The 26,254-nt window shown below is 48.1% G+C and overlaps 1 protein-coding gene across 1 annotated transcript; it reads left to right on the top strand.

The window, feature by feature from the left end:
- On the top strand, positions 1–25,207 carry MAS1 (MAS1 proto-oncogene, G protein-coupled receptor). The gene is made up of 2 exons (XM_019412709.2): positions 1–317; positions 15,976–25,207. The coding sequence occupies exon 2, from the start codon at positions 16,012–16,014 to the stop codon at positions 16,987–16,989; it is 978 nt and encodes a 325-aa protein (XP_019268254.1). The 5' UTR covers positions 1–317; positions 15,976–16,011; the 3' UTR covers positions 16,990–25,207.
- Positions 25,208–26,254: the final 1,047 nt, after the last annotated feature.

Here is a 26,254-nt window from a genome sequence, read left to right as displayed (position 1 = left end):
CAGGGGGTCAGCCACCCCACATCACCACCAGCTCGTTCCCACTCTGGAGCGGCGTGAAGATTTTCACTCGAGTGCTTCACTGAACGATGCCATTTGAAGTGCGGCTTCTGCTGATAAGCGTGGGACCATCTGCTTGGCACATCTCAAATATTTTCAGCAGTGGGAGAGCGGCTCTGATTTCTCCAGAGAAGGGAGGCTGAAGCCATCCTGGGAGCTGCGGGGACCGGAGACCCCGCAGGCTGGGCCCCAGGGCCCCAGGATGCAAACGGACAGCGTCCCCGCTGCCACCTCTGACCCTCCCTGAGCAAATGGAACTAGTGAGTCTGCACCCCGGGTTTTAACTGCTCAGCTGCCCTCGGCGACCAGAGTTAAGATGTCCCCTCTTTGAAAAGCGACCTTCCCGGGGACTCTTTGCGTGCCGGTCGTTTTTACAAGGGGTTGGATATTCGGTGGGTGGTGACAGACACCTCTGTATCCCCCTTCCTGCCTTTGTTTTGGAAAACTTGCTTCCTCGCTGGGTGAAGTGTCCACAGACGTTGGTTTGCAACTCCGGGGTTGAAACTTCCGTGTTGGCGTTTTCTTTCTGACTCGTGGTGGGGGCGAGGCTCTCGGGGTCGATTCGCGAATCCGGTGCGGGCTTGGAAGGGTTCGAGGTCGTTTCGTGTGTTGCTCTGAATGCTAGAAGGGTCGGGGTCTGAAAGGGTTGTTACTATATTTGATTCCTCTGGGGAAGTCACCGGGCTGGAAGCAGTTGGACATGGCCAGAGGCAAAGCTGGATTGATTTTTTTTTTTTTTTTTTGCCTTTGCTTAGTGGTCACCAGAATTAGTACCTGCTTCTGCTCCTTGTGAAACTCACACGTGCCATCCAGGGGTGGCAAGGCGGCCCTGAAAGCCATCTCCTGTTCCGTCTCATCTTCGATGTATCTTGGCACTATTTCCCAGGCAGGGGTGGGGGGCATTTGGGGAAACTATGTATAGGATGTTGTTCAATTGCTTTGTAAGCAGCAGCGAGAAGGTGGTTAACGAGCCTGCCTCCAGAGCTTTCTCAACCTGGCACCACGACATCTGGACCAGATAATTCTTTGTTGCGGGAGCCGTTCTGGGCGTTGTGGGGTGTTGAGAGGCAACCACTGGAGACCAATAGTGCAGACCTGCCAACTCCCCCCCCCCCCCCGCCCCGCACCCCCTCCCCTGAGACCGGTGTTGTAAGGGGCTCCTGCTGTACGTACAATGGGAAGGGAGCAAAAAGTTTTTGCTTCTCTGTGCAGATGGCTCAGGTGGTAGGAAGCTGGAAACGAGGCGTTTAATACCAGGACAGATGTCCCTGTCCTGCACATTCCCATCAGATCCCGTACCTGCCATGGAAATTCCGTCTCACAAATAGGTTTCTGTTTGTCCAGTTCACTGCACACACACAGAAGGAAGAATTTGCCCTTTCCTCGGGAGCTGCGTACCCGGGAGGGCCAGTCTAGGGTCAGGCCTCTCTTTTTGGTTGCGGAGGAACAAAAAAAGGTTTCAGATGACCTCCTGTGGAGCCCCGGCTTTGTTGGTTTTTCTCTTTTTCCTTTTCTTTCCTCCCTCCCTTCCTCCCTTAATCCCTCCCTCCCTTTCCTCCCTCCCTCCTCCCTTCCTTCCTCCGTCCTTTTTTCCTTCCTTCCTTCCTCCCTCCCTCCCTTCTTTCCTTTCTTTCCTTTCTTCTTTCCTCCCTCCCTCCCTCCTTTCCTTCCTTCCTTCCTTCCTTCCCTCCCTCCTTCCCTCCTCAAGAGGGAGCATTCCTCCCTCCCTCCCTCCCTCCCTTTCTTCCCTCCTCAAGAGCAGGCTGGGAATGCAGGACCACAGGAGGACTGTGGCCATTGAATGGGAATGTGGAAGGGCATGTTTGCTTCTTAGGACTCTAGAGAAAACTTTGGCGAGCAAATTGCATAGCATTTAAAACTCTTTGCCTTATGCCCCAATGAAGCTGAAGAAAGTCCACAACTCTCCGCCTTCTTTGATTCTCCTTGCTCGTCTATCACCCCACTGCCCATCTCTTCCTCTCACTTTCGTTGGGAGGGAAACACAGGTAGCAATTTCCAGGAGACCCCCCGGGACACGGGCTCTGCAAAGCCCACATCCTTAAACGGCTATGGAAACCACCATGCTTGTTTTCGCTGGATTCTCTATCTCAATTTGGCATTTCCACGAGACTCATTATCGGCAAAGTGCTTTTCAATATCTAGGTTTCCTTACACCCTAGCCTTCCAGAGATACATGAAAATGCCAATTATGCGAAGCAACCGAAGCTCAGAGGGGCCAGACTGCTTTCTGTAGGACCTGGATCTAGCGGTCACTTGGAAAATGGGGCTCTGAGGCAGTGCAGCCTCAGCAGAGGGGGAATAGACCGTCGTCTCTGCAGGGTAACCTGAACACCGTCAGACTTCTCTTTTCAAACATCTCCTTTGCACTCAGACGCCAAATTGCCTGTAGTTCTTTTGATTTTTGCAAGGGGGAGGTGGTGCCCTCTACTGCGATCAGCCTGGCTCGCTGTGGCTTGTGCGAGGTGTTGGGGCCTGAGAGGGTGAGCTATGAGCATAGCGGGACGGCCCAGCCAGGGTGAGGGGGGGTGGCGACATGGGGGGGGGGCAAGGAGGTGCACCCCTCTGCACGGGGGGTGGCGGGGACTGGCACCAGGGTCAGGGCTTCTGCTGGGGGAGGAGTGTGTCCAGGGCAGAGGGCAGTGGCAGCGGTGGCCTGACGGGAGGTGAAAGAGCCGACAAAGTGGGGGGAGCGGCCGTGTGGGGACGGGGGCTGGGCAGTGGCAGACACAGAGGTGATTTACCTACAGGTGGGTGGATCAAATAAATAAATACATGGGGGATAATGGGGGCCAAGTGTCTCACCATCAGAGAAGGGAGTTAGAAATATGGCGAGGAAGAAGACGAAACTAACTCAGTGGCATTGGATTGAAATCGGAGATGCTGATGTGAATCCTTTGAATATGTATATATGCAGACCTTTGGACAACATGGGTTTGAACTGCAGGAGTTCACGTACACGCAGATTTTGTCGATAAACACCGTACAGTACTGTAACTGTGTTTTCTCTTCCTTTTTTTAAAGTTTATTTATTTTGAGAGCGAGCATGAACACGAGTGGCGGAGGGGCAGAAAGAGAGGGAGAGAGAGAATCCCAAGCGGGCTCCACACTGCCAGCACAGAGCCCGACTCAGTTCTCCATCTCACAAACCATGAGACCCCGACCTGAGCCGAGATCAAGAGTGGGACGCTTAACCGACCAAGCCACCCAGGCGCCCCTCTTCCTTATGATTTAATAACACCATTTTCTTTTCCCCAGATTACTTAATTATAAGAACACAGAGTGTAGTACGTATAACATGTAAAAGGGACCGGTGCAGGGAACATACAAGATGAGCAGCGTGGGGTAAACCATCCAGTGTTTTGGCTTAAAGGACTAGGAATACCAGAGCAGGGTCTGATCGATGTTTCAGGGCGGCTGGGGTGGGTGTGCCTCCATGAGAGGCCTGGCTGCAGACGTACAGAGCTGTGGGCGACAGGGTCCGATGTCCTGGGGAGCTGTCTGAGCTGTGGGCAACAGAGTCTGATATCCGGGGAGCTATCTGAGCTGTGGGTGACAGGGTCCGATGTCTTGGGGAGCCATCTGAGCTGTGGGCGACAGGGTCCAATGTCCTGGGGCGCCGTCCAAGCTGTGGGCGACAGGGTCCAATGTCCTGGGGCGCCGTCCGAGCTGTGGGTGACAAGATCTGATGTGCCGGGGAGCCGTCTGAGCTGTGGGTGACAGGGTCTATGTCCTGGGGAGCTGTCTGAGCTGTGGGCAACAGAGTCCGATATCCGGGGAGCCATCTGAGCTGTGGGTGACAGGGTCCGATGTCTTGGGGAGCCATCTAAGTTGTGGGCGACAGGGTCTGATGTCCTGGGGCGCCGTCTGAGCTGTGGGCAACAGAGTCTGATATCCGGGGAGCCATCCAAGTTGTGGGCGACAGGGTCCAATGTCCCGGGGCACCGTCCGAGCTGGTGGGCGACAAGATCTGATGTCCTGGGGTGCCGTCTGAGCTGTGGGTGACAGGGTCTATGTCCTGGGGAGCTGTCTGAGCTGTGGGCAACAGAGTCCGATATCTGGGGAGCCATCCAAGTTGTGGGCAACAGGGTCTGATGTCCTGGGGCACCGTCTGAGCTGTGGGCAACAGAGTCCGATATCCAGGGAGCCATCCAAGCTGTGGGCGGCAGGGTCCGATGTCCCGGGGAGCCATCCGAGTCAGAGCCAGAGGTTTGGTGCCACTAGCATGTGGTCATACTGAATGAGGGGGTTGGACAAGCCCACCCAGGGAGAGTCTATAGGGTATGACGGGAGAGGCTCAGCAAGTGAGCCCAGCAGCCCAAAGGGCCAGGTAAGGAGGAATCCAGGAAAGGACACAGAGAAGAGGCTGCAGGCAGGCAGGAGGGGAGCCGGAGGGAAGAAAGTATGTCTGTTTAGGCAATGGTGTCATCTTGGGAACCACAGCGAGAGACATGGGGTAAGAGCCCTCAGCACACTGTGTGTGTGCCGCGGGCAGGGTGAGCGCGATCACATCTGACTCCCTTGGGGAGGACTTTTCTCAAAGCACAACGTGGCGAGCGGCTGCAGCTGATTCTTATTATTTGTCCTCATGAAAGGACATAACCTGAACGTTCCCTTCTGACTTCAAGTATCAATACCTACAAGGGTGAAGGGTGACGCCCCTCATCAACAGAAGTGTTTGCTGATAGTGGTGACGACTCAGGGTCACTCCGTTTCACAGAAAAAACTGGAATCAGAAGAAACTGAATACAGTGCATCCCTGTTGCGTTGTTATGGCTGTGAGTTTGGCCCTGGGTAGATGGCACAAATAAGCACTTATCATTTTTGGTAAATAAAAAAAAAATCTGTCCTCTGATAAATCATATTCATCTTTTGGTAACAATTATTAGCCTTCGATAACAAGAAATAATCTGTTCTTTTATTACATAACCTTTTAAGAACTGTTTACTTGTTTGTTTTGAGAGGCAGGGAGAGAGCACACACAAATGGAGGCAGGGCAGAGAGAGAGGGACAGAGAGAGAGAGGAGCTGAGGTCTGATGCTTCACTGACTGAGCCACCCAGGTGCCCCTAAATTACCTTTTTTGTTTTTGATTTTTTTTCAATATATGAAATTTATTGTCAAGTTGGTTTCCATACAACACCCAGTGCTCTGTTTTTAATTGTTTTTAATGTTTATTTATTTTTGAGACAGAGGGGGACAGAGAGTGAGTGGGGGGGGGGGCAGAGGGCGAGGGAGACATAGAATCTGAAGCAGGCTCCAGGCTCCCAGCTGTCAGCACAGAGCCTGACATGGGGCTCGAACCCACGAACCGTGAGATCATGACCTGAGCCAAAGTTGGACGCTTAACCGACTGAGCCACCCAGGCGTCCCCCCCCCCCCATAACCTTTAATAAAAGTTAATCCTCTGAGTCTGTTAATAAAAACCATTACTGACAATCAAGTTGATGGTGGTGATGGCTTCTGGTGTCATTGAGGCTGCTATTAAATGTCCCAAAGATGCCTAGGTGGCTCAGCGGGTTAAGCATCTTGATTTGGGCTCAGGTCATGATCTTATAGCTCATGAGTTCGAGCCCTGCATCGGGCTCTGTGCCCACAGTACAGACCCTGCTTGGGATTCTCTCTCTCCCTCTTTTTCTGCCCCTCCCCTGCTCTCTCTTATGCTGTCTCTCTCTCCCTCAAAAGTAAATAAATATTTTTTAAAAAGGTCCCAAAAGTTTTACTGGGTGCATGTACAGGTGAGTGAACTTCACACATACGTGAACTGTTAACAAAGAACAGGTGTGGGGACTAGAAACCGTGCCCGGTGGGCCTGGGCAATCTAGGCTCTGGTTCTGGTTCTCAGGATGCTTGCGAGGGAGCTTTGTCACCTGTAAAATAAAGGGCGGTGGGCAGGATCTCCCCGGTGCCTTCAAGCTCCAACCCCCCGCCACCAACAGAGTATGAGCAGACTTGTAACGGCAAGGAAGTGGTGTAATAAGGCTCCAAGCTGCGTCCCTTCCATCTTTCATAAAATACCCCAGTTTCTGGGGGAAAAGAACCTGTCACAACAAAAATGATGAAGTGTTATCTTTATGAAGAATTCTCACAACTCAATAAGAGACGTGTAACCACGAAAAAATACTTCGCCAAAGAAGACACAGGGAATGTTAACCATGAGAGAATATCCAAACTCATTAGCAATCAAATAAATGCAAATGAAAACGAGCTACTTTTTTATCACCTACCAAATTTACAAATCAAAAAAAAAAAATGGAGATGTTGTTGGATGGGGGGGGGCAAGTTTGTGTATATAGATACGCAGTGAAAAAAAGAAAGCGTTTTATACTTTTCACGTCCGCGTAATTGGTTCAGGTGTTTTTGGAAAGACAGTTTGTTAATATGCTTTTAAAGTCTTCAAAAATATTTATACCCTTTCATCCAGCAATTCCGCTTTTAGAAATATGTCCTAGGGAAATAATTAAAGATGTGTGCAAAATTTGCATCTGAGGGAGTTCATTAGAGAGCTTTGTTTTTAGAAATAATGATGAAAAGTAAGAAGCAACTGGTATATCCAGGATTAGAGGATTCTTACAAATAAATGATGGTTCATCCGAATAGTGACTAGTCAGGTCATTTTTTTTCGGGTTCATGGTGACAATATGGTATTGAGTGAAAAAAAAAAAGGCAGGATACCAAAACAGATAAAAAATGCCATTTCATTTTTATTTGTTAAAGTTTCTTCATTTTTGAGAGAGAGAGAAAGAGCACAAGCAGGGGAGGGACCGAGAGAGAGGAGACAGCGAATCCAAAGCAGGCTCCGGGCTCTGAGCTGTCAGCACAGAGCCCCATGCAGGGCTCGAACCCACAAACCGTGAGATCATGCGCTGAGCTGAAGTCAGACACCTCATCATTTCAATTTTAAAAAGGACCGTGTGTGAGGCACAGAAGCAAGACTAAAAGAAAATATCCCAACATGTTAAATCAGATTAATTTTGATGAGTAGTTTTATATGTGGTTTTTCCCCCACTGAATTTTCCAAATGTTCTTCAATGAGCACATACATTTAATGAACAAATTGTTTTATAATTAGAGAAAAAGGCAATCACATTTTTAAAAATATGCCCATTTTGCGGGGAGGGGTGTCTGGGTGGCTCAATCAGTTAAGTGTCTGACTTGGGCTCAGGTCATGAGCTCAGGGCTTATGGGTTCAAGCCCTGAACTGGGCCCTCTGCTGTCAGCGCAGAACCCGCTTCAGATCCTCTGTCCCTCTTTCTCTGCCCCTGCCCCCTGGTTCTCTCCTCTCTCTCTCTCTCTCTCTCTCTGTCTGTCTCAAAATAAGTAAACTTAAAAAAGAATACCCCCATTTTGTGTTGAGATGAAACCGAATGTACCATGAATTAGCGGCCAAGCCCTTGTCTACAGCAGGGCAGTTCAACCAGAGTGTGGGGCTACTTTGCTCCCAGGGGAATTTGAACTCAGCACACAGCCACCAGGTCCTACCCTGGCCAAGTCACAATCGGAAAGTAATCAAGTCATTGGGGAAAAACAATCCCCTATCACATTGGAGAATCTGATGCTTTCAATTCCTTGAGTAGAAAGAGTGGAGGCAGACAAGATCGGGCTATAAAAGGTAAAGTCTTAAAAATAGGGTCCAGCCCCAGGGCAGAGGGGGAGGCGGTAGGGAGTCAGAATCAGGAGCTCCCAGCTACAGGGTTCCCTCCAACTGGGTGTTAGATGGCCTCTCACAGTCTCCATGGTGGGCTTCCATTTCCGGGTCTGTAAAACGAGGGGGTTTGGTCAGACCAGGGGTTTCAGACTTCTTCTTCTTTTTTTTTTTTTTTTTTTTAAGTTTATTTATTTTGAGAGAGAGAGAGAGGGGGGCAGAGAGAGAAAGAGAGAATTCCAAGCAGGCTCCACACCATCAGCACAGAGCCCAACGCGGGGCTCCAACTCATGAACCATGAGATCATGACCTCAGCCGAAGTCAGACGCTTAACCGACTGAGCCACCCAGGCGCTCCCCCCCCGCCCCAGACTTCATTAAGTGGGAGACCGGCTCAGCTTGATCGGACCCTGGGCTCCAGGCCTGGCCAGCTCTGGGATCAGGATCCCAGGAGCTTTCAGCCCTGATGCCCTGCAGGGTCCCCGGGGCACAGACATGGGGAGGGGTGAGTGGTAGGGCCCCGTGGAGTTGTGTGACACAGTGGTTCTGAACGTGGCCTACTCATTAATCCTTAATTTTTCCCCTGTAAAAAGGGGGCAATGACACCTTCTAATGTACCACTTTTTCTGTAGGGGATCTTCTGTGAGAGGGAAGAGAGGGTAGGAAGGTGCTTCTCGATGCCTCCAGTAGTGCTCACCCTTACGGGTGCCATCACCCAGTCACCTCGAGGTCCCATCTGACCCCCATCTTACGTGGTGCTGGTTACTGACCACGTCCGGGCACAGGGGGCTGTGGGGATGAGCTCGCCTTCCTCCCCGTCCTGTCGCTGCCGCGTAACGGGCACCACTGCAAACACAATCTCTTTCTCTGAAAACGAGCTGTACACACAAAAAAATGATTTGCGTGTCTGGACAGAGCACACAGCTCTAGCACTGGGTTGACACGGAGACAAGTTACTCTCGGGGTGCATCCTGCGCTGCAGATCTTTGTCTTCGCTGCTTTCCGAGAACTCACCTGTGTGTTACTCTGAGCGAGGCCGTTCGTTCTGTCGGTCAGCGACGACCCTTCCACGCTCCTCATCCAGCCCGGCTGCGATGTCCTAGCCAGCCCGCAACAGAGAGGGACGAGGTACAAATGACCGAGGAACCCCGGGGAAGCGGGGGTAGGCGGAGAGCAGGTTGGACCAGCGGCATCCAAGGCCCGTCTTGCCACCTGCCGTCAGCCCTGGAGGGGCTGAAATTCAGTTTGGTCTGGTAAGACCAGGAGTGCGATGATAGCAATGTGTCCTTTATTATTGTTTAAAAATATTTTTCATGTTTATTTATTTTGAGAGACAGAGAGAGACAGAGAGAGAGAGACAGAGAGAGAACGAGTGCGCACACAAGCGGGGGAGGGGCAGAGAGAGAGGGTTCCAAAGTGGGTTCCAGGCTCCAAGCTGTCACCACAGAACCCGATGCGGGGCTCGAACCCCCGAGCAGTGAGATCATGACCTGAGCTAAAGTCGGACGTTTAACTGACTAAGCCACCCATGCACCCCAGCAATGTGTCCTTTAAAATAAACCCCACTCGGGGCGCTTGGGTGGCTCAGTCGGTTAAGCGTCCAGCTTCAGCTCAGGTCACGATCTCATGGCTCCTGGGTTCAAGCCCTGCGTCGGGCTCTGTGCTGACCCTTCAGAGCTTGCAGCCTGCTTCGAATTCTGTGTCTCCCTCTCTCTCTGCCCCTCCCCTGCTCGTGCTCTGTCTCTGTCTCTCTCTCTGTCTCTCAAAAATACATAAACATTAACAAAAATAAAAAATAAAATGAAATAAACCCCACCCTAACAAAATCATGTGGAGAGCTACCATTAGTTTTTACTGAGAATTCGTTTTTATGGGATTTTTATTAGCTTTCTAATCACATCACAATAAATAACGGCCTCGGGATTTTTGCGATTCAACACGTTACACTTTGACCACTGAAGAACTTCCTATTAACTGGCATGTCCTGGGCTGGAGGTTGTGGCTTTCTCTCTTGGGTGCTTTCCTCAGGACCACTGCGATGGGATTTATTTCTTGGAATAATTCAGGAAGTTTCCATTGGATGCCTCCCGTGTGCAAGTGCTAGGGATTCAGACGTGAATACGATAAAACCCTGTTTTCCATGAGTTCGCAGGTTAGTGGAGGAGATACGACTTTAACTCTGCTCTAAGGAGCAGTGTCTGGCCACGGAGGCAATGAGTGCATGACTCCAGAGTGGGCGAGGGGAGCACTGGGTGGCTGGCGCAGGGAACAAGGGGGCCAGGAGGTGAGGAGATGCCTCCCGAGGGTCCAGGCCAGGGTCATGGGAATGGAAGACGAGCAGGCCTCTGGTTGTTCCTGCATTTGAAATTCACAGTCAGGCAAAAAAGCACAGTGATAAATAATGTTCTAAAGATCTCCCGTGTGTGTCTATTACCTTTTGTTTAATGAAGTTCTGCTTATTGAAAAATGCAGGCCCTCGGGAGCAGGGCACACAGCGACGCGGACCCCCGGAACCTGCCCTGACACGCCCTTCCCACACTTCGTTCGTAGTGCTCTGCACCCCGAGCTCTCTGTTCCCCACACTGTTCAGGCCGCTGTCCCTCCCCACCCCCACCCCACGACCCGGTCCCGCTCTCAGACACAGACGCAGCCCCATCAGATGGAACGCTTAGTTCACTGACCCTTCTTTCTCTTGTCCCCTTCATGGTCCCTGAGGCCTGACTGCTTTTTTTCTGAAATGTCTCTGGAATCTGTCCCCTCCTTATTTCTCTGTAGGACTTCTCAACAGCCCCTGCTGGCTTCTTTGCCCCATCCATCTTCCCCCTCTATCCAGCCTTTAGACTAGGACCAGGGTAATCTTTCTAAAACACTGCTCAGGACATATCCCAGCCCTGTGCTGAAACCTTTCATGGCTCCCTAGTGCCAATGCTGGAGGGTGTCAAACCATGGCCCATGGCCCACCCACATCAGAATCCCCTAGGCTATGAAACTGCAGATTCTAGGGCCCCACCCCAGACTTTCTGAAACAGTGGGGTCTTAGAACTTGCATTTTTAATAAGCAATCCCAGGAAAATTTTAAGTATCAAGCTGGATAAGCAGAGCCTGTAGAAGAAGCCTGATGTTTAGAGAAGCATCATAACCTGGCTGTCCATTCATTCGTATCCTTGCAAGGTCATGCCTCTGCCCAGGGTCCTCCAGACTTCTCAAACCCCACCCCAACATCCTAGGCCCTCCTGCCTCCAGACTCTGTCCATCGGTTCCTTTTTCTTTTCTTTCTTTCTTTCTTTTTTTTAAAAAATTTATTTATTTTTTTGAGGGTGGGGCACACAGAGAGAAGGAGAAAGAGAATCCCAAGCAGGCTCCACACTGTCAGCGTGGAGCCCAATGCAGGGCTCAAACTCACAAACTGTGAGATCATGACCTGAGCCGAAATCAGTCGGACACTCAACTGACTGAGCCACCCAGGCGCCCCTGTTCCTTTTTCTTAAAATGCCTTTCTTCCCTCCCTCAGCTACCAAACTCTTACAGACCCTTCAAGGCCCAGCCCTGGAAAGCCCGAGACGCTGCCTCCTGCTGCACGTCTGCCTGGCATGTGGTCAAGTTCTCCTTCATTCCCTTTCCTGTATTAAATTAGGTTTCGTTCTGCCTGTCTCCCCTACGTACGGTACCGAGGGCCATGTCTTATTTCTTCATCCTTAACACTTTGTAAAGTGACCAAAACCTAAATGATGAAAAATGGAGAGAGGGTGATCTGTCTCCAGAGAGTGAATTTGGTTACTTTGGTTTGACTGTGGAAGAAAAATGCAATTCGATCTCATGTGTCGAAATGCCTTTCCTAACTGGCTTGTATGCGCAGTATATGACAACAATCCCGCACATAATGAGTAGCTGAAGAAAGCTGAATGATGCTGTGGTCTGTCACATGTTCCAGGATGTGAGCCCGAGTGAACAAAATGTTCTTATCAATTTCCTTAGGAATGCTGATGAGAATTCAATTAGAAATTAGAAAAGTTCTGATTTCACCTTTCTAGTCTTTGGTTTACGTTTGTTGTTAACAGATGAACACATTTGGCTTCCTTGTACAAGGTATTTTGGTTTTGTGATGGTTCGCAACCTGGGCTGTCCAGTATGGTGGCCACTGGCCACACGTGGCTGTTGAGCCTGTGAAACACGGCCAGTATGATGGGAGATGTGCCGTAAGAGTAAAACACACATGGGGGTTTAAAGACTCACTGTGAAAACCAGATCGTAAAATATTCATTAATATTTTTTATATTGATTACATGTTGAAATAGTATTTTGGACACACTGGGTCAGACAAAATGGTTATTCACATTCATTTCACCTGTTTCTTGTTAGTTTTTTGTATGTGGCTACTAGAAAAATTTAAATTAGACATGTGGCTTACATTATAGGTCTACTGGATGGTGCCAATCTAGACCCTTCTTACCCTCTACCTTTTTCTATTCCGGACTATTCTGTTTCCTCTTCTCTGCCTCTAAAACATCATCCCCAACAACAAAATCCCGAGCTCTGAAACACCTGCCATTCAACTATGTTACCTGTGACCCTCCTCGTGGTGACCATTTGCACACCCCCAGGTTGTGCTCCCAAATTCTGGGAAGATTTTAGCACCCTGGCTCAGTCTTGTCTTTCCTTTCCTTTCCTTTCCTTTCCTTTCCTTTCCTTTCCTTTCCTTTCCTTTCCTTTCCTTTTCTTTTCTTTTCTTTTCTTTTCTTTTCTTTTCTTTTCTTTTCTTTTCTTTTCTTTTCTTTTCTTTTCCCTAACCATATTCCACTATTTCCTAGTCATTTCAATGTTCGGGCAGGTATTTCTTCCAAAGCCCTGGCTCCAGGTCCTGACCTCATCTCATATGACCTTGTCCCCCACTCTCCCTCAGCCGTTCCTTCCCACCGTCATGCTCGACACTTGTCAATAGCGAAAGCCCCCACACTGCACTGCCTTGGTCTCAAGCCTCCCTTTCTCCCACCCCCATAGCCTATTTTCCAGTTGCCTACCTTTAGTACTTGGGCTTCAAAATCCTCTGATAGCACCGGGATCTATCAGATGGCTCCTATGTCCTGGTCACTGTCCTCTCTCTCATGACATCACCTTTCTCCCAACCCCGTTGAGGTTCCATAGTCCGTCATTGTAGCCATTCCCTTCCGTGTGGTGTAATCCCATTGACGCCTCTCCTTCCCACACTGCACCAGCCTAGTAAAACCCTAGCCCTGGCTAAATCCGACTTCCGTCCTTCACCACGTGCCCACCTGGACAGCTGAACTGTAGCTAGAGAAAGGCACATGTCATGCTGAAGTTTTAAATTCATGAGCACCAGCCTAGGTGGGCTCTAAGTTTTGCCTGAAATCTCACTCTTTGTGCATTTCCTTATTCCTTTCCCCCTTTCCCTGAATTATTTTGCGTGCTGCCCTCTCTCCTTAAACTGTCTGCCTCTCCTCACTCTTAGCTGATGATCCGGCTTCTATCTTTGCTGAAAAAAAGAGACACTGTACATTCAGTAGAGAACTTCTTCCACTTCTAACACTCCTGCCATCAGCCTGCCCGCCTAGCTGCAAACCCTGCCTTTTCTTCTGTTCTGATGAATCAGTCATGCTACCAGTGAAAGCCCGCAGCTCCACCAAGCTCTAGACCCCAAAGCCATGAATCATCAATGGTTTCTTTCCTCCTGGAAAATTCTTATTAGCTTATCAACTCTCCCAGAACTCCCGCAGCCCTCTCCAGTTACCGCCCCATTTCTGCTTGAATTTACATTCAGGTTCCTCAAGAGGGTTGTCTATACTCACGGTCTGCACTTTCTCCCCTCCCATCCTCTCTGGAAGCCATGTTGGTTAACCAGGCTTTCGTTTTCTCTACTCTGCCGAAACTGCTCTCCTCAAGATCAACAATGACTCTGCTCTAGCGGTCCATTCCCAATTCTCATGTAATCTGAACTTGGACCAGATGTTAGCACAGTTGAAACACGTTGAGCCATCTTTGCTCCCTGGACACCACTCTCCCTCGGCTGTCCCTTCCCTCTCTGCCAGATCCTTCTTGTTTCTTTTGCTTTGTTCTCATCTCCCCAGCCTGTAAACTTTGAAATGCTCCAAGGACTGGTCTTTGGACCTTTTCTCCCTCTTAATTACCTATATTTCCTAGATAATCTCGCTTAGCCTCATGATTTTAAATCTCACCTGGTTGCATACAATACCCGCATTTTTATCCCCAGCCTCTGCCTGTCTCCCCAACTCCTGATGCTACTAGATGTCCTATTTGGCCATTCCATAGGCATTTCACACTTAATATGCCTTTCCTAACCTATTCCACCTGCACTCTGTCCATTCATCAAATGGCTTAAAACTCCTTCTCTCTCTACTAACACATCTCAGCCATCAACAAACTAAATTGCATCCAGAATCCAACCATGTCATGCTGCCTCACAACCACATTCCGGTTCGTGCGTGGTCCATGCTTTACTTTTCTGTGTGGCACTTATTAGGACCTGGCATCTTTGTATTTGTTGTTGCTGTTTGGCTATTGACCACCTTCCTGGTGGAAAATAAACTCCAAGAGGGTAGTGCTTCGTTTCATCCACTGCCGTGTCCCAGCATGTAGAACAGTGCCCGGCAGGAAGCTGGCACTGAATAAATGTTTGGTGAATGAATTTGGGGAACGCGACTGTCTTATTTATTTACAAACTTCTAGCAAAGGCTGGTCTCTACAGCAGATCTCCGGCCAACCGTGCCATGGTATTCTGAATTCTGGTCCTTGTGTTGGGCTCCTGTGGGTATTGGGTCTATATCTTCTGTTTAATTAGGCAATGAAAGGAGAGCTTGCCCTAGTAAAAATAATTTCCCATCCCTTATCAGAGCAGCTAAGGGAAGTGTTAGGAGATGGGGGATGGGGACAGTGGAGGGAGAGGGCCCCTGGGTTCCTGGATCACAGCTCTGGGGAGGTAACTGTCCTTCTCAGCAGGCTGCCTGCTCATCTGGGTTTCAGGCACAGCTGCACTGAGCTCAAAACACGAGGCCGTGCCGATGCTGGACTTGTGCTGACTCAGTCCCAAAATATCATGTCATTGAGATGTGCAAACTTCATAAAATATCGCATCCTGTACTGTTCTGCCTCAGGGAAGCTTGTGAGAAAAGGGCAGATTTCTATTAATTTAAAATATTGGTTTGATCAACTTCCTTAAGGTTAATTATTTTGCACTTGTAGGGACGCTGGCCTACAAGGTCAAAGTTCAAAAAGCAAAGAAGGAACAGTGTTTCACAACTACCATCAAAATGACAACGATTTCATGACCACAACAGAAGGTCAAGGACAAGTTAAACTTGGCACCAGGGCGAGGGTATCTGTGGCTGCCTACCTTGTCCTTTGTCGAGGGGGAGGAAGTGGCATCTGTGTGTTTGTTAAGTAACAGGATGAGGGCAGGGCCTGTGCATACATTTAGTTCACAATTCATAAAAGTGTGATAGAAAGTTTCTGAGAATCTTTGCTTTGCAGTCTCAAATATTTAGCATTTTTATTGGTTTCAAGTGAGTGCTTTGTTGAACATCAGTAGTGTTTTCCTGCATGGTCTGGCCTGTGCCTTGTGGGGAGACGACCACACCTCGCAAGGGCTCACCATCTGTCCCTCAGGGCACGTTGGCTTGCACCACACACCTAGGCTGGATAGGTGTCTGGTTTTGCCACAGGTATTGAAACCACATAAGACAAAAATGCCTTCTAATTGTTCACACTTTCAAAAATATCAGAACACTGTTGAACATAATTTGGGTACCTCTTCCCGATCATTTACACATTGCTTGTGGCACTTTCTGCATCAAAAAAATAATAACAATGACAACATGGACCACACATATATTTTATCTTTGCATGTGAATGCGATTAATCTGGTTCCTCAGGATGGGAGACAGAGTGATGGGAGATGAATGATTTTCAAAATACCATTCAGAAAGTTGGGCCAGACGGGAAATGGACCCCAAGAGTTCTGCCCCGCTCTGCTTTGCTGGATCCCTGTTGGCCCTGAGCCACAAGCAAACAATAATACAGGATTAAGGGCTATTGGAGGATCAACAAGTCATTAAGTCAGTTCTCTTTTCTGCAGAAATGTCTAGTTTTATCATTGTCAGAGAGACAGTTGTACAGTTTAAACATATTTGTTAGCAACATGAAGTTTATGACCCATAGCTGAGATTCTCCCTGCTACCCCAATGCATCACTTTTCATGGTGTGTTTTTGTTTTACTTGTTTATAGAAAATTACCTGAAGAGCCCCTGCCCCCGGCCTCCTCATGGAGGTGTCGAACATGACATCGTCCGTCGACGAGAAGTCCACGAACACCTCGACTGCCAGGAACACCTCGGTCGGGGACCTGCATCGGGAAATCCCGGTCGTGCACTGGGTGATTATGAGCATTTCCCCTCTGGGCTTTGTTGAAAATGGGCTCCTCCTCTGGTTCCTCTGCTTCCGGATGAAAAGAAACCCCTTCACCGTCTACATCACCCACTTGTCTATAGCAGACATCTCACTGCTCTTTTGTATTTTTATTCTGTCGGTCGACTATGCTTTAGATTATGAGCTCTCTTCTGGCTATTACTACACGATTGTCACATTATCGGTGACGTTTCTGTTTGGCTACAACACGGGCCTCTATCTGTTGACAGCCATTAGCGTGGAGAGGTGCCTGTCTGTCCTGTACCCCATCTGGTACCGATGCCATCGCCCCAAGCACCAGTCGGCGTTTGTCTGTGCCCTCCTGTGGGCACTGTCATGCTTAGTGACCACCATGGAATATGTCATGTGCATTGACAGTGAAAGACAGGGTCACTCTCGAAGTGACTGCAGGGCGGTGATCATCTTTATAGCCACCCTGAGCTTCCTGGTCTTTACTCCTCTCATGGTGGTGTCCAGCACCATCCTGGTGATTAAGATCCGCAAGAACACGTGGACGGCCCATTCCTCAAAGCTGTACATAGTCATCATGGTCACCATCATCATATTCCTCATTTTCGCCATGCCCATGAGGCTCCTCTACCTGCTGTATTATGAGTATTGGTCAGCCTTCGGGAACTTGCACGACATTTCTCTTCTCTTCTCCACCATCAACAGCAGCGCCAACCCTTTTATTTACTTCTTTGTGGGCAGTAGTAGGAAGAAGCGGTTCAAGGAGTCCTTAAAAGTGGTTCTGACCAGGGCTTTCAAAGATGAAATGCAACCCAGGCGCCAGGAAGACAACAGCAACACCACCACGATTGAGACTGTGGTCTGAGCACGGTGGCAGGGAACAGTGGACAAGATGGTGGGACACAGATCATTTGTACTTTGTGCTTGGAATACCTTCCATATGTCCTAAATAAGACACAGAAGGACACCCATCCCATGTGCATGAGAGACTAATGAGGAGGCTAGACTGTATTCTTGTACTGTATCTTCTGAAAAAGCCTAAAAATGTGTCGGACCTCTATCATTTCTGTACCTATAAAAAAAACATTTTGTTCCTCCTCAGCTTTTCCAGCAACATTTCCCCATGAACTGTAGAAACTACTCTAGCAGGAAGGTTTACAGATGAGTACAGGAAAAGTTAATGAAAGCACTTGCTGGAACTTGAGAAGGTGGAGCCATATGGCAGGAAGAACATGGGCTTTGGAGTCAGACCGACTCTGTCATTTGCTGCCTGTGTGACCTCAGGCAAGTGGTTTGACCTCTCAGAACCCCATTTCCTCTCTTATAAAATGTTTAATAGTAATAGTCCCCAGGCTTGTAGTGAGGATAAAATGGGGAGATACAGTGTGAATAGCGCTTGGCACATTGTCAACGTTCAATAAATGTTAGTCTTTTCCTCACTCCTTGAAGTGGAAGAAGAAATACACTCCTCTGATTTGTAACACGCACACATACATGCACGCACGCGTGCACACACACACACACAGCTCTATTATATACAAATATTGCTGTGTGTTTTCAAATGTTAAATGTAAATTTATGAAGGTCTTCTGTCTGCTTGAAGCGTGAAAGCCTTTCACAGCACGGCACCTCTACTGAAAACATCTGCAGATGTTATAACATCCAACTAGCCATGTGTTAGAGCATCATCTGAGGTTGTGAAGAAACACATTTGGCCACCAGTAGAGGAGTTTCACATGGCTTTTCCTTCCCTCTGTGGGAATGCTTGATGTAATGGAAGTCTGTTGGGAAATCCTTTGCTTGATATAAGTTTTCATGAATGGAACTCAATTCATGACTTTGTGAGGGTGATTGTGCTTTTGGAGCCTCCCATCCCACCCCCATGAAATGAAATGATGAAGTGATGGGTTATTTATGGCCACAAGGTTCTCACCTGCAGCCAGATGCAGGTTTCTGTGCTTCGGACTTCCTCTCCTCCTGAGCACTTCTTTGCTCTAGTCTTGGGAGAAGGCACCACAGCAGGGGCTGATGAGAGTGGCCACATCTCGGAGGGGCCCTGGGCATTTTTCCCAAGAAAATCTTTGCAGGGCTTTGTCAGTACCTTAGTGCTCTGCTTGCTTGCCACGACTTATGTCTGAGTCTTTACAGTGTGTCCTGGGTTTCACCCGTGAAACCTACTGTGGCCCATAGACTACGTTACTACGTTTCATCTCATTCTGCCCCTTCTAGGTGCCCCATGAAAGTGGCCATGCTTTGTGTGGGTCTAGGGGAGTAAACTGTTCACTCCCATAAATGAGCCCATTAGGATTTGTCTTAACCATTTGTCTCCGAAGGGTCAGAGACGCTGTGATGAAAGGGTTCTCTGTTGCTGTCTGCTTCATCTCCATCTTCTGACTTTGAAAGAAATGACTGCGTGTGAGCTGATCATGGGGGCAACTTCATTGGGGGAGATGATTGAGTCCCTCCCGCCCAGCCGACTTTGGAGGCAAGCGACTCTTCTATGAGGGATGACATCTGATTCAGAAACCAGGCAGCTTGCTTTCAGGAGCCCAGATGGGTGTGGAGCACTGACATTTAGAATGATCTTGTTTTTGATGGAAAACAGAGCATCTTCCCTGGGACAGAACAGAATACGGAGGTCAGAGCTCTCTCCTCTGTTTGCCACCATCCCCCCAGTGCTGTGCTGGCCTCTGGGGCAATAGAAAGGGATCTGCCTCATCTCATCTCAAAGGGATATTTGGTCTCAAAGAGGAACCTGAAGACCCGTGGGAAACAAGGAGTTTTCGCCCACGGAAAATACGATGAACTCATAAGAAGCCTTCATCAATTGCCTTCCTGCAGATAAGGTGGGGAAATTGAATGTGACCATAAATATAAAAATTCTTCTGACCTTTTAAAGAGCAAGGCCTGGCAAACAGGTAGGATTCAGTTTGTCAGTGTTGTAAGGACGAATTCCTCTCTCTTACCTAAACCCATTCCCTAAAGTGAACTATAAGATTAAAACTCAAGCAAGAAGATTTAAGTCAATATGCATATATGGAGAGTTGACTAGCTAATTTGTACCCCTTGTGCATTTAGACACTTGGCCTGAGTCATTGTAGGCCAGGGGGTGCCGTTTCTGAGAATTCCCTGAGCCTGGGAGGAGCATGTTCAGATATCATGACTGTCCTTGATGAAGGGAACAAATATGCCTGGACGGTCTGCTCTGCCAAACTCCATGATGTGAACAAGCCCCTGTGTTCTAGAATCAGAGAGGAAGACGCACACGTGTATCTACAGCTCCAAGATGGGCACAGATCAACGTTAGGGGAGTGTTCTAAACAAAGTGGTGTTGCCATCAAGAGGAAGGTGAAATCCCACCTTGTGTAGTAAAAAAGGAGTGTTTCATGGAGGTGTCCTTTGGTTGCTTGAGGGCAGGTAGGATTTCAGTGGGTCGGGGAGGAGGGGATCCCCAAAAGAGTGCGGCACGAGCAAAGGCAGGCGGGTGGCGAGGGAGAAGCAGGGCCAGTCGCTGTCACTTGTACGGGCTGGCTGGAGCAGCAGACCTTGGAGATCCACATGGTCCTGCTTTCCACCCCACTCCTCTCTCTTTGATGCCGTTGTCTTTGGTCTTCCGTCATCATATTCTTCAAGATTCTTGGAACAGAGTCCCTGGGCCTCTTCTCCACACCCATTCTTACTGACATCCAGCCTGGCCGTGGGTGGTGGTCCAATTTCGTATCGCCACAAGTCCCCCACTGGCCTCCATCAGGTGGTGAGGTGACCCGGTGACCTCAGCTGTTCTCCTTTCTGGGCTACACTTGAGCCTTACAACAACTCACCAATCTACTCCCACAAACAAAAATCCCACAGGTCTGCCTTCTGACCGTGATCTCCTGTCCTTCACATCATTCACTTTCTGACCCCCACTGCTTTGAACTTCTACCCACTGAGACCACCTGTCTCTGACCTCTGTGTCTGCCACATCTACGTGTCCCCTCTGTGTCATCTCTGTCTCTGTGCAATGAGACCTCTGGTGTCCCTGACACAGTCACTCTCACTGTCCCCCTTGATTCCCTTGCCCTTGCCCCCTTGCTCTCCCATTTGCCCTTCATCTGGTTGTCCCTGACCCAAACCAGGCTGCCGAGCAGCACAGAGAACCCCGGCCATTTAAGGAAGGAGCAGGGAAGGGCAAGGGAAGAGGTGGGAAGCCTCTAAATCTGTAGGCTAGGATTCAAAACGAGAGCTGGAGGGAAGGTGGCCAACCAGAACTCAAGAAAAAAGATATTTTCAAGAAAAGTGTGAGCAGTGTGTCCGGTGCCACAGAAGGTGTAGGTAGAAAAGAGCCCATGGGACACGGCATTGTGGAGGTCACTCGTGGAGGAGGGCTTCTGCACAGTCAAGGTCTTAACAGCTTGGTCCCTCTTCATGAATCATGCCCTGGGCAGCTCTTCCAAACCCTCTCCCTCCTCATCTCTCCGTCTGACACCTTTCTCCCCACTGCCACTCTTTCCTCACCACCTTGCTTCATAGATTACTGAAAGCCAATCAAGGCCATTAGGCAACAACTCTCCAAGGCTCTCCTCTGTCCAGGGTGACCTCATCAACATTGTCCCTTCTTTCTCTCTTGCCTGAAGATTTCTCTCCCCTTCCACATTTTCCTGTCCATTGCTCTCTCAGATAGTCGTCTTACTACTGTATTAGCAACCAATGTTACTTTTTAAATTTTGTTTTGTTTTATTTTATTTTTATTTATTTTATTTTCTGTAAAAAGCCAAGTCCTGATAGTGGTCTCTAGGCTTCTACATGACCCAACTCCCCTAACTCTCCCTGGGGTTAGTGGGGCTCCTCTTCCAGCCACACCTGCTTCCTAGGAATCCTGTGAAGATGCCAAGTGCACTCCCACCTATGGGTTTTCACTTTGATGAGCTTTGATGTTCATTCTACTTGGATTGTCCTCCCCCCACGACAGGTCCCTGCTCACCTCCCCTCTTCCCTCAGGCTTCTGGTCAGATGTCACCTCAGCAGGGAGGTGCCCCCCACTCCCCTCACCCCCCCATGGCCACCAGCCTCCCATCTCTCCCCACTTGGCTCCTTTTCTCCTCAGAGCTCATCGCATTGTCCTGTTGCTCGTCCCTCTGTGGGTTTGTTCATTCTGGAGGATACGCTGCTGGAGGGCAGGACTTCCTTTTGCTCGTGGCTGTGGCCCCAGCCCCTGGAGGAGCGGGCGCTCCTTACTTGCTGCAGTGGCGGGATCACTGCTCCCTCCCAAGCTCGGGTCACTCCCATCTTAACACAAACCAACTGTCAAAAAACAAAAGCCAATCCCTCTAGTCCTATTCAGCTTCTGTCTCATCTCCCTTTCTTCACAGACAACCTTCTGGAAAGGCTCCTCCACACTTGCAGTATGGACTCAGCTATGGTTCATCCCTCCACATGGAATCCAGCCCAGCTTGGAATATGAGTGACCTCCATATTGCCGTGTCCGACAGGCTCTTTTCTACCTACACTTCTATGGCACTGGACACACTGCTCATACTTTTTTTGAAAATATCTCTTTTCTTGAGTTCTAGCTGGCCATTTTCCCTCTAGCTCTCATTTTTAATCCCAGCCTACCGATTTGGAGGCTTTCCACCTCTTCCCTTGCCCTTCCCTGCTCCTTCCTTAAATGGTTGTGTTTTCCATGATTCAGAGGCTGGACCTCTGCTCTCTCATTCCGCACACTCTCCCTTGCTTTCTTGATCCATAATGGCTCACCTATCCATGACACTCCCATCCCTCTGATTGACCAGACTCTGCTGGGCTCCAGTCCTGTGTATCCAACCACCTAAAGGACATTTGGACTCAATGCCAGGTGCACCATTCTTTTTATATTCCTTTCTCAGTGAATGACACCAATAGTCACCCTGTCACCCCAGCGATGCTCTTCCCTTTGCATAGATTGCTCTTCCCTCTTTGTAACCCAGCAACCTTCATTTATCCATCTACATCCTGTTCATATGTCGGCCACTCAGGAGCGCTTTCCTGGGACCCAAGTTCCTGGATGACCATTTGCCACCTTCTCTTTCTCAGTCTCTCACTGTCTCTTTCTTGCCCTTACTCTCAGCTGATGGTTTGCTTTCTTTTTCACAAGTATAGAAGCAACTAGAAGAAACCTTCCACATCTTACCCATATCACATCTACAGATCTAGCTGCATTTCTCTGCACGTAGGCTCCCTTTTTATTCTGAGGAAACTCAAGGTGCCCTTGGTTAAGGGGAGCCCCCACACCTGTGTGAGGTACAATTTTGGGAGGTACAATTTTCACAGAAAAATTATTCCAAAAATTATTAACTTTTTTCCTGTGACTGAAAATGAAAATTTGTCACTTCTCAAGGATCTATGGGTTGACTGAGCTTAGCTGCGTGCTGTCCAATTGAGGTCTCTTGTAGCTGCGGCCAGATGTTGGTGGAGGCAGCAGGGGTCTGAAGGCTGTACAGGGTGGGGCATCCAAGATGGCACACTCTTAGCATTGATAGATGGCTGTGGGCTCAGTTGGAGAGATTGTCCAGAGTTCCTACACTTGATCTCTTGGTGTGGCTAGAGTTTCTTACAATATGGCAACTGTCTTCTGACAGGAACCTTCCTGAGAATGAACTTTTCCAAGAGGCCAAAAATCAACTGCTGTTTTCCCACTTAAACCAATTAGCATGTGGTTGAAACTACAAGTTTTTTCCCTCCTGTTTCATTGACATATAATTGACAGATAACATTGCATTAGTTTTAGGTGCACAACATTACAATAAATTTTGATAAAGGCAAAATGAAAAACTTTTTCATAATTTGAATTTTACTTTTTGAGGTAATGTATTAAGCCTCCCGCCGCCCCCTCCCCAGGATTTATTATGAAATTTTGGTCCTCATTTTAATAAGATTCCCTTTTAACAAACTTTTGCTAAAACTAGTCATCCTTGGATAAGGAGGTCTTCTTATGCTAATTATTATTTTTAAACGTGTACATATGAGTGTTAACACAAAGTGTTGAGATGTCAAAGAGACTCATTGTGAAGTACAGATCTTACCCAACAGAAAGCTGATGATTCAAATGATACAGGGAAGTACAGACACAGATGAAACTCTTTTTTGGAGGAGCCCCAAACTGAGAATCAGATCCCAAAACATCCCCTTCTATACGAGAACGTAGTTTAGCTCTAGACTGGTGAGTTTTAAGCAACGTAGATAAACACATTGTTTTCGAAGGAAGGCATTTAGGTTTGGGGTATTCTGTTTATCATACAGAAAATGTGTGTGTCACTATTCTGTCTTCTCCAGTCTTCTGTGCCCCGTAAATCTCTAAATTCCAAATTTACTTAACGATAACCAGTCTTGACACATCAGCTCTATCCTGCTGAAGATAGGACCAGTTCCCCAAGTATAACACTTTTACAAAGCAGTGTGATCAAGATTAGTATCTTTGTAAGGAGCTCTGGTTTAGGTCATTCAAGGAAGGAATTAACTGAGAGTTAACACTCCCTTTCTAAGGCCTCAGCCAACACCAGAACTGAATGCCTGAGGCAGAGACCGCTTTTGCTTTTACTGTAAGGCAGGCAGAGAGAAGGGACCTGCCCTTGGAGTGAGAAAACTAGAACTTAACATCTGACTTTCCACCTACCAGCTGTGTGAGAGTCAGCAAGTTCCCTGCGAAGCAGATCCCGAGGCAAGGATTTGGTGCAAGCAATTTATTTAGGAGGTCACCCTGAGGAGCGAGGGAGGGATTGAGATATGCAGACAGGAAAGAGAGGAAGCCAATTCAGAGTGATTAGTGAGTACAGGGGCCGAGAACAGTGGAAACCCCTGAGAGACATGTGTCACCCACCTCAGACCTGGAGGGCTGAAGGTGGTGCAGAGCCACTGCGTCCTGCCTCTTGTAAGCAAGGGTCACTCTTGGAGTGACAACTGTCAGCAACTCTGGACATGTCCTGCGCCCAGGTAGAGCACAGCCTGTGTTGAGAACACCTTGAAGCAGAGAGGCCCAGGGAGCCATGGGGCAGGTAGGTGCAGGATCTGCCTGCGGGTGACCTCAGGGGGGTTTCAGGGCTAACCAACAGTCGTTGCCCTAATGAGATCAAAATAACCTGCCTCATAAAGTAGTTGTGCCAAATACAAGTGAGATAATGTTTGTGAAACTCTGCCTAAACCGGGAAACATCAATAAAAGTCATTCCTAGGGCACCTCACTGGCTCTGCTGAAGTGTGTGACTCTTGATCTCAGGGTTGTGGGTTAGAAACCCACACTGGGTGTAGCGATTACTTAAAAATAAAAAAAAAATCTTAAAAAAAAAGTGAGATCTTCTTTGAAGATATTATGCTAAGTGAAATAGGCTGGACACAAAAGTGTGATTCCACTTACATCAGGTGCCTGGTGCAGTCCAATTCCTAAGGACAGAATGTAGAAGGGCAGCTGCCAGGAGCTGGGGAAGAGGATGGGGAGTTAGTGGTCAGTGTGGACAGAGTTTCAGTCTGGGCAGAGGAGAAAGCTCTGGAGATGGATGGTGGTGATGGGTGCACAGTACTGTAAATGTACTGAATTCTACTGAAATGGACACTTAGGAATGGCTAAAATGGTGACTTTCATGTTATGTATATTTTTGCCACAGTAGAAACAATTAGTTCTTGTGCTTTCAAGCATTAGGTGTGCTTCTCTGTATGCTTGACAGTGTCTGGCCCACCGATGGGCCCCAAGCCAGTAGTGGTGATGACAGTGAATGAGGACAAACTTCCTCTGTCACTCCAGGAGGTGTTGCACTGGCACTATCTCCAGTGACAGTGCAGACATGAGGCTGATTAAACAATACCTCTCACAATCTGTGTTTTCAAATGAGCGTAGTCTTTTCTACAGCAGCCCTACATGATCTCAGTGAAGCCATCACAGAGGGGCCAGAGAGCGACCGTTTCACGCTTTGATGGCCATACAGTTTGTGTTGCAATGACTCAACTCGGTCACTTTTTGTGTTGTGATGACACAGCTCGGTCACTTTTTGTGTGAAAGTGGCCACAGATAATGCATAAATGAGTGAGCATGGCTATGTTCCAATAAAACTTTATTTACAGATACTAAAAATTAAATCTTGTATAATTTTCTTTCATATGCCATAAAAATTCTCCTTTATTTTTTCTTCAACCATTTAAAAATGTGAAAAAAACCCTGTTCTTAGTTTGTAGGTTGTACAGAAACAAGTGGCGGCCACCAAAGCCGGCTTTGGTGGCTGCCATACTTTGCCACCCATGACCTAGAGTATTTTGGGACTCCCTCTTCTGGAATTGCTTTAAATGTGGCCACAGCACATCCGTTTACAACCCTGAACTTGGTGGTGGCAAATCTTCATTGTCCCTTGAGGATTTGACTTTGCAAAAGGTCTGGCAGACACCTTGACTCAAACTGATGGATGAAATTGGTATAAAGTTAAGAAATTCCAATTTTGGTGGACCATAGGTGATACTAGAAAACAAGAGAGAGAGAGACTTTCTGTGGTAGCTAACTTGGCTATAAATATAATTCAATTTCTATACTCAAGGACCATTTTCTTCCGTCATACCAAACTATATTCTCTGGATTCAGAGGGAACTATTGGAGTTCTTCAGAGACTAGGAATGAAATGTTCATGTGTAAGAATTCATGTTGGGTTTTCAGAAAGATAAAGCTCTCACATATGGCTTTTGGGTACAGCATGAATAAACTCTAATTGCTGACAAATCTGAAAATCAGAACATTCCTAATACTGGGTTGATTAGCACTTGCAAGCTTTGTACCAACACCATCTTAAACAAGGGACATAAGCCTTGTCTAGAGTTGTGGGACAAATATTTCAGGATGTTATATTAATGCAAAGGTCATTATCACCCTGATTTATTGATGTATGCTTTTGATCAAAGTGTACCCCTAAAATGATTTGCTCGTAGGCAAATGTAGAAAGCTAAAAACATTCCTTAAAACATAATGGCACAGTGAAACACCATTAAAAGTCCTGCAGCCTCATTAGCCCTGGTTGAGCATAGTTGAACGTTTATGGGGAATGAAAATGGGGTCCTGAGGTCTTCCTACCTTTCTTCTTCCTGGGAGAGAGGAAATAGATGAGGCCCGAGAGGCAGAGCGGCCATTTCCCTTCCCGAATC

This window comes from Panthera pardus, unplaced genomic scaffold (genome assembly GCF_024362965.1).
Source record: "Panthera pardus isolate Hobbes unplaced genomic scaffold, ASM2436296v1 HiC_scaffold_17, whole genome shotgun sequence".
Taxonomy (NCBI): domain Eukaryota; kingdom Metazoa; phylum Chordata; class Mammalia; order Carnivora; family Felidae; genus Panthera; species Panthera pardus.
This window is presented reverse-complemented; position numbering and strand designations above follow the sequence as displayed.

Coding starts and splice junctions, on each gene's coding strand:
- MAS1 (XM_019412709.2), top strand. CDS start 16,012: ATGGAGGTGTCGAACATGACATCGTCCGTCGACGAGAAGTCCACGAAC.